General features: G+C 45.4%; 1 protein-coding gene across 6 annotated transcripts in view; it reads right to left on the bottom strand.

Moving 5' to 3' along the window:
• Positions 1-1,526: 1,526 nt before the first annotated feature.
• Positions 1,527-8,646, bottom strand: part of crebbpa (CREB binding lysine acetyltransferase a) — a 38,996-nt gene continuing 31,876 nt past the window's right edge. For 5 of the 6 annotated variants that reach the window (XM_028017178.1, XM_028017180.1, XM_028017184.1 and 2 more), the window contains 6 exons: positions 7,949-8,062; positions 7,679-7,844; positions 7,410-7,577; positions 6,876-7,037; positions 6,052-6,333; positions 1,527-5,227 (listed from right to left, as the gene is read on the bottom strand). In XM_028017178.1, coding sequence (XP_027872979.1) covers positions 2,945-5,227; positions 6,052-6,333; positions 6,876-7,037; positions 7,410-7,577; positions 7,679-7,844; positions 7,949-8,062 — 3,175 coding nt within the window. In that variant the 3' untranslated portion in view covers positions 1,527-2,944. The remainder of the gene's footprint in view (positions 5,228-6,051; positions 6,334-6,875; positions 7,038-7,409; positions 7,578-7,678; positions 7,845-7,948; positions 8,063-8,646) is intronic. The other variant, XM_028017181.1, reaches the window with a different exon arrangement.

The following is an 8,646-nucleotide window of genomic DNA, read 5'->3' as shown; positions in this document are numbered from 1 at the left end:
ACTAGCATTGGATGAAAAAAAAAACCTTTGTTGAGCCCTGAACATTTTATTTTATTTTATGCACGTAACAAAAAAAAAAAAAAAAAAAAAGTCGCCATAGTATCCAATGAGTGTCTAGACAGCGCCCCCTACTTGCTGAAAAATATGGAGCCAAGTTTAGTTTATGGCCTTTGTCATTTGAAAATTGGTCCTTGAATATCCTATGGTGAGTATTTTCTGATATAATTTGTTTAATCTGAAATATTAAAGCATGTCTAAAATAACGGAAAGTACAAAAACACCTAGAAGGAGCACGTGCGCGAACGTTAGTCAGATTGTTAAGCTGATTTTCAAAAAACAGAAAATTGCTCCCAAATGAACAATTTTACAGAAAGAGCATGTGCAAGCCGCAACCTATTAATAAAATAACGGCGTCACTAATTAACTAATTTGATCGTTTAGTGCGCCGTTGGCTCTGTTCACCAATATTTAATAGTATGTTTATGATTCTCATAGTGATGGGAATTGCGGCTGTTTCTCGAGATCCAGATAATTTGGATGAGACACACAAGAACCGGGTCTTTCTTAGCTCCTAAACGGCTCTTCGTCATTAATGTTGCGGCAGTTACCCTGGTTAGACAAATTGATAATCCGTAGTTTATTAACCTCGAAAGGCATTTCCTCTTAGCAGTAGTACGTACTTTATGCCAGTGGTCCCAAACTGTATTCCTCAAGGGCCAGTGTCCTGCAACTATACGTCTCTGCTTCAACACACCTGGCTCCAATATTAGCTCATTTATATATATTTAATTTTTTTGTCTGTACTTAATTTCGATTTGATTGCTGCTATAAAACAGAACAAGTATGAGAAGACTTTTTTTTTTTTATCACAAATTGGTCAATCCTGACATGGTGGGCTAATTGGTGTAAGATCAGTTTCCTCCTGTTGCTATTAGCAAGAAGATGGAAATAAAAGTGAAAGAAATGAGGGTAGTGGCACAAAGTTACAACATGGCTGCTGTTAAATTTAACATCTAATCGGCTACACTGGATCCTGCGGCTGTGGGGGAAGAATCACAGACCTCCAGACTTGTCCTCCTGCAGATGTGGCCCCTCAGCCTTAAGCCAACCTGAAATACTTGTACAACTTTATATTGATAGAAAGTTTAGTGGAAGGAAAAAGTGTGAGTGTGCAAGTTAACATCTTCGTAATAGTTTAAATGCTGATAAATAAATAAAATCCCGATAAACTGAATTAAAAACAGTTGGAATACGACATCATATAGTAAACATGAGTTCACTTTTTGAAGTCGAGTGTTTTTAAATGCATCTGTAAATTAAATATGGAGGAGTTGAGTATTTACACACTAGGCTAAACTCTGAAGGAAAGAAATATAAATGTATATTTTTAAGTATACAGCTATAAAGAGGGGAAAATAGGCAATGGTTTAGGTATTAGAAGATTCAATATGGGGTATGTGGCCAATGTTGATGCTAAAGGACAGAAAAGTTGCACTGAAATGAATGACACACACCAACAGTAAAAGTATTGCCTCATTCAATCAACAGAGTACTGGCATTCTTCTGTTGCACACAGTTTATTTAACAATATGGTATATAAGTAAGAAATGAATCTTTTACCAGTTTATACAGTGATTTCATTCTCTCTTCCTTATATTTATAGTATTTTGCTTAATAGCTTGATTTACAATAGGAGAAAAAGGAAATCCCCCCAAATTCAAGTGTTTGTGAGAGGAACGAAGGTTGATGACAATGAAGCTTTCCTTACGGTGAATCTCAAATGTTGCCCTTTCACCCGTTGATAGCTCACAACTTTAGTGTAAAACTTGGGGCTTTTGGGAATCATCTGAGATCGTTTTCTGCAAAACAACCTGTTATCATTCCACCTCAGCTTAGGGGGCTGGTCTCTTTCTCACGCTCTCTTTACACTTTACATTTGTATGACAAGGGAAAAAAAAATAAAATAAAAAGGTATGACAATTTTCTTATTTTTTTTAGTCAAACCCAACAACTTTCTACACCAGCAGAAGAATTTTTTTTTTTTTTTTTTCCAATTTGAGATTGAAGTCCGCAGTCCTCTGTGAAAACTCATTCAGAGCAGTGTTCCTATTAGTGACGGTGAGGGTCTGTGCATCAGTGTCTTCATGTGCGCCTGCATACATGCCAGCGAGTACGCAGCCTGCCGCAGGCCAGCTCCTACTTTAATACGACCGAGTGCTCTTCATAAACACGCACAACGAAAAGTCGAAAAAAAAAAAAAGGGAGCCGTTGCCGTCCCTGAATGCATCGTCTCGCAGTAATGGTACAATACTAGATTACAATTGCCAGGAATGACGGCTCGCGAAGAGAAAAAACAAACCTGTCCCGATTCCCAGACAAAAAAGATATTTTTACAGTTTTAACACAAAAACGCATGACTTTTTTTTTTCAAAAAAGAAAAAAAATAAAACGGTACAAAATAAAAGATATGAAAGGTATGATGCAATTTTACATTTTTCTAAAAAAAAAAGAAAAAAAAAAAAAAAAAAAGAAGGCGTGAAATCATACCACAAACGAAAATAAACTGAGTACGGAACACATTTGGTCTCAACCAAAAATATATTCTTTGTGATTTAATTTTATTTTATGAAGAAAACTTGCAAATTCCTCAAACATTTTAAGGAAAAGAAAAACAAACCCGACGCTTCGGGTTTAGGAAACCATTACATTCCCAAGAACAGTTTGTTTCTTGACCGAGTTTATTTTTAGTCTCCTCCCGCCCTCCCCGCCCCCCAAAAACAGCTGAAACTTTTTACATGTCAGTACAAAACGAAAACGTTCTCAATCTTAGAAAAAACGAACGAAGCCCTCTGGTGGGGTAAAGAGTCCGAGGGGGAAACTGGGGAGTAGAGGTGAGGGGCACTGGGAGAGAAAAGAGTTCTTTTTTGCTCCCAGTTACAAAATGCTACAACCCCTCCACGAACCTCTCCAGCGTGTCCCCCGTGGCGTCACCCACCAGCCCCAAGTCGCTGCTCAGTGCCCCCCTGTTGGGCGTGTTGAGCTGCGGCAGCATGGCGCTTTGCTCCGGTGTCCCCAGGTGTCCCTGCTCCAGCGACTGTAGCGGGCCGCCCAGCACCGGGTGGGGCGACCCTGAGTGCGGCAGGGCCGGGTGCTGCGGCGAGGGTTGCGGTTGGTTTTGAACTTGCCGCGAGGGGCTGGAATGTGGCGGCGGCTGTTGCTGTTGCGCAGGCGACTGGACGGGTGCCGGGGAGCGGACCTGGTTGCCGAGGGCATTGGCCAGTCCTGGCTGGGCAGAGAGGTGGGCGGCGCCCTGAGCTTGGCCGGCCAGCAGGTGGGTCTGGGGGCTCATGGGGCTCGGGTGGGCCGGGGAGCCCATCTGCTGCTTGAGGACGGCCTGCTGCTGCTGGGGGAGCTGTGCCTGCTGTTGCTGCTGCTGCTGCATGCGCTGATGCAGCAGGTTCTGAGCGGAGTCCATGCTCATCCCGGGTTGGGCCATCTGGGCCATTGGTGGGAGCTGACCCATAGTTACGCCCCCTGCCCCAGCAGCGCCCGCCTGCTGCATGGCTATCTGCTGCTGCTGTTGCTGCTGCATGCGGATGTGGGAGTACATCACAGAAGTTCCCTGTGGCTGATTGGGAAACTGACCGAGGTGACCCTGCGGCATCACCCCTTGCTGCTGCGGCTGTTGTTGCTGCTGCTGCTGCTGTCGCAATAGCTGCCGGCGGTAGAGCTCCTGGATCTGCGGGTTGGCGTTGTGAGCCGCATTCATCAGCTGCCCTGAGCCCAGCTGGGCCATGCCCTGCACTGGAGCCTGCTGCGGCTGCTGAGGGGGCATCGCCGCCCTCTGCACCGGCCCGCCTTGCATGGCTATGGTCTGCATCGCTGGCATGCCGGGTTGCTGCTGCTGAGGCTGCTGTGGCTGACCAGCCTGCGGCTGCGGCTGCGGCTGCTGCTGCGGCTGGCTCGCGTGGTACTTGGCTGTCCGCTGTTTGATGAAAGCTGCCATTAGCTGCGGGTTGGACTTCAGGATGTTGAGGACCTGCTGCTGCTGCTGCGGGGAGCTTGGGGACTTCAAGGTGCGCAGGAGGTCCTGAAGGGCGTTCGGGGGTATGGTGCCTGTTCTCTGGGGGGTTTGCGGCCGCGGACCTGGTTGCTGCGGCATCAGCATCCTCTGCTGACCCTGTTGCCCGGGCGCCATCATGGCTCGCTGGATGCTCATGGCCTGCTGCGGCGTGTTCTGGTTTGGAACCACGCCTGGCTGTTGGTTCTGAGCTGGCATGGGGCCGGCGGCTGCGGGCCACTGCCCCAAACTGGGCTGCTGCATGACCTGGGGGCCGCGGGGCCCCGCCACCATCTGCATGGTTTGAGCCATGCGCTGCTGTTGCGTCGGCTGGGGGGTCATGGGTAGGCCATTCATGTTGACCCTGTAGTTCTGTTGGTTCTGCTGCGCCTGCGCCATCATCTCTATGTGGTGCGCCATCTTGATGGCGGCAAGAGGTGCCTGCTGCTGGCGCTGCTGAGGCGGCTGAGGGAGAGGAGACTGCTGCTGATGCAGGGGCGAGGCGTGGGGGCCCGGCTTGCCCTGCGACACGCTCGCCTGAGGCGGGCCCGCTCGCGGCACGCCGGGGAAGGTGGGGGACGTGACGCCCGCCGAGTTGGGCGTCGGCGGCTGGTTGGACAGCGGCTGCTGCGGCGTCTGAGGAGTGCTGGGCTGGGCGTGGGACGTGGGAGTGCTGGGCGTGGCGGCAGCGGGCGGGGACGGCAGCGGCATGGTCCGGCCCTGCATGGTGGCCATTCTCCTCCTCATCAACTGCGCCTGCTGCAGCCGGTGCTGCAGCTGCTGCTGTCGGAGCTTGTGCTTGATGTTCAGGCAGAACGGGACCGGACACTTGTTCTCCTGGCAATGCTTGGCGTGGTAGCAGCATAATGCGATGAGCTGCTTGCACACCGGGCAGCCCCCGTTGGTTTTGCGCTTGCAGCCCTTGGTGTGCTGCACCACCCTCTTCATCTTCTGGCAGGACGGCAGAGAGCAGTTGGCGTTGCGGCACTGACATGCGTGGACCAGAGACTGGATGCAGCGCTGGATGCTCAGACGCCGGCTCTCCTGCGGGCTTTTGGAGGCTTCGCCGCTTTGGCTGTTGTTGTCGTCGTCCAGGCCAAGACCCCACTTCACCATCTGGTGCTCGTGGCCCTTCGTGTTGTAGCAACTAATGCACAGATCAAAGTCCTGAAGCAGAGAAAATAACAGGTGAGTCAAGTCAAGTTTATTTATACAGCACATCTTAGCAACAAGGCAGCTCAAAGTGCTTTACATCATAAAAACGTAATCATGAAACAAGCAACAAACATTATATTTTGTCAAATAGTATTAGTATACCATATTTTCTGCACTGTAAGTCGCAGTTTGGCTCGTTCGACTAGCCACACTGAGTCATAATATTGCTTCCTCTTTGTGGCACATTTCTGACTGGTGTGACTTGTACTCCAGATCAACTTGTAGTTCAGAAAGTACAGTAATCACAATTTCTATAACTTAAACTACCATTATAAAGTCAGAAAATTGGAATTTTTTGAGGCTACCAAAATGGTGACGTGTTCAGATTATTTGTTAAGTGCTTTGTATAACAAAAAATAAAAATAACCAATTATGAAGCAAGCAACGTTTTACGTTTTGTCAAATGCCAATCAAAATAATCAAGAGTAATCATGAAATATATTTATCAATGTTCCAATTTGTTTTTAATCTATAGGAACTCTAAACAAGTGAGTTTTTAGCCTTAATCTGAAGGAACTCAGTGTTTCAGCAGTTTTGTAGTTTTCTGGAAGTTTGTTCCAGATTTGTGGTGCATAGAAGTTGAATGCATGTTTGGTTCCTGTGTATTCAAAACATTAAAATGTTTTGTTTCTAAGCCATTTTGTGATTTATAAACTAACAGAAGCATGTTAAAGTCTCTAAGTTAAGGGGGGAATATTAACCTTAAACAAAATTCTGCTTCCAGTGGATGCTTTTTGAAACAAGACGTAAAGAAAACAAACAAAAGAGTGACCCACCTCACACACAGTGCAGTGCCAGCGTGTCTCCACGTGGTGTTTGCACTCGTTGCAAGTGTAGACGAAGCGATCTTGTCCCTGGTTGTGCAGCTCCACCAGCATGCACATGGTGCTCCACTTGCACCTCCTCAGGGAGCTGAACTCCCAGTGTTTGTCCCTCGCCAAGGTCAGGAAGGCGTCCCGGCCGTCCATCAAGTCGCAGGAGATCATGGGGTCCGGGTCGACGATGGGCGGCAGGGTGTTGGCCAAGGGGCCAGAGTGAAGATGGATCACAAAGAACACCTAAAAATAAAAAATCCGTAAAGGAAAAGAAGGAAATCAATCCAAAACAGTACAGACTTGCCGTTTAAAGGCACAGCGCCGTCAGCTGGAGTCTTAACTTAGTTTTGCAATGAATTTGAGTTATATTTTTTTTTATATTTTTAAGTTTTTTCAGTAATTTAATTTAAAAAGGCAAATAAAATAAAAATGCTACAAATACTAAGGATTAACAAAAACACATTTAAATTAAAAGGTAAGTTACGACACAATGTCACAAATTTTCTTTTCATTGAACTTTCTGTTTTTTGCTTAGAGACAGCTCTGTGAGCAGCCAGCCAGTTTACCTGTTTTCTTATACTAAACCCTCCCGCTCCCCAAAAAGGAAATTTACAAGATGTTTACAAATGTTAAATAATAGAAAATAATATCAAGCTGAAATACCTACATCCAGTTCCATGGATTGTTTCAGAAGACACTTTTTTTTTCTGCTCAAGTCCAGTCAGATTGGACAGAGAGCATTTAAGCATCAATCTGGTAAGAAAACCTTTTAAAAACAAGCTGACCTCTTTGTGCTTCTCCATGGTGGCGTACAGCTTCTGGGACAGATCATTTGCTACGTTCGGCATCCCGGGCTTCTTCTTGTTGGCTCGGCTCACGCTGCTCTTGTTTTTATTCGTCTTCTTGTTGTTCTTCTTCTTGGCGTTTTTGCTGTCACTCGGGGTACCCTGAGGGACAACATTTAGACGTTAGAGGACAGACTCTGATCACAAAAACCTCTCCATGCCACCATTACTCTGTTCATTACTGATGTTTGATGCATAAACCATCACATTTTCTGACATTTTAGGCATTTCTTTTTTCTTTTTTAAAAGAAGGATTTTGTTTACTCCCATTTTATTGATACATTTCTAATATAGGCTTATTTGAAGTATCTGCAGGACGTACCAAATTTTTTTATCCGATTAATTGTCAATAATCTACAGCTCAATCAATAATCAAAATAATTGTTAGTTGTAGCGATAATTTCATCAATTCAAAAGAGAAATTTAAGGGATTAAGGTTCAAATATTTGTAAGTTTCTCACTAAGCGACGGTACCTCTGGAGTTTCCGTGGCCGCAGTGGTTTCCTCCTTCTTCCTCTCCTCTTCCTCCTGCTCCAGCTCCTTGATGCTCTCCTCCAACACGTTGGGCCAGAAGTCGCCTTCAAAGTACGGCAGCTCGTTGGCGCTGGTCAGCCGGTCCTCAGTCGCCTGTTTGAAGATGTCCTGCGGAAAAGACGTAGGAAATTTTGATCAATAATTAAAAATGATGATTTTGACATAAAGTGTTGCCATTAACGTCGTCCTCTCCAAGAACCTTTACCTACCTTGTAGTCATGCAAGATCCTCTCAGCAAAAGCTTTGTCCAGCATTTTCCTGTACCACTCCTGCAGTCTCTTCGGTTTGGGGATCTTCTGCTCTGGAGGATGGCAGTGGAAGATGTAGTCATCTCCCTCGCTGGGCGGACACGCCCAGATGTGGCCCTGCGTGTAACTTCAGAACCGCACAGACCAAAGCTCATATCACTAAGCAGCTACGGTAGGAAACATTTTTTATTTATTTTATCAATTTTATCAAATAAAAAATGTAGGACTTACCCAAGTTTTTTGACATACTCAAGATAGCCAATGAGAATTTCATGGTACACCGCTGTTCGTAGAACTCTGGGTCGGAAGAAGTGAATACTGTCGAGGTATGATATGTAGACCCGTCTGCAAAGTCGGAAAGAACAATGTCAATTTAACAGATTAAGTCAATTAGAGGTGAAGATCATTTAAGTACAAGATCATTTAAAATTCACATCCATAATTAAATTGAAAATGTGTAATAATTTGGGTTGATTTCCAACAAAGTGTTGCATTTCAAGAATTTGTGCTGATGATTATGGCTGAGAGAGAACAAAAACCCAAACTTTAGTTTAGAAATATTTTGTATATTTGGCAGTTTGGATACCAAACTGGTTCCAGGTACCAAGCCCTGCCTGAGAATGAAAACAGCTTCTCCATAAAACATAAAGTGCATTACAACATCCTATTAAAATGCTGCATTGATTTTAGACTTGATGAACACAAAGTGGACCAACACCAGCGGACGACATGATCACCATGGCGCCTCTCCACTCTTCTTTTAGTCTCTGGGACCTTGATGTAAACAAAAGAATGCCAAGTTTTCTTCTGAAAACAGGACTTGTGGATCTCTAACCAAGAGTCCAGTCCTTTTTCTCTTCAAAGGAGATTCTGACAACAGTTGTATTGTTTTTATGTCCTGGGTTTACGTCTGGGTGTTATGCATCAGC

The sequence above is a fragment of the Xiphophorus couchianus genome, chromosome 5, assembly GCF_001444195.1.
Source record: "Xiphophorus couchianus chromosome 5, X_couchianus-1.0, whole genome shotgun sequence".
NCBI lineage: Eukaryota > Metazoa > Chordata > Actinopteri > Cyprinodontiformes > Poeciliidae > Xiphophorus > Xiphophorus couchianus.
The sequence above is the reverse complement of the archived record's forward strand: the minus strand, read 5'-3'. Positions and strand labels throughout refer to the sequence as shown.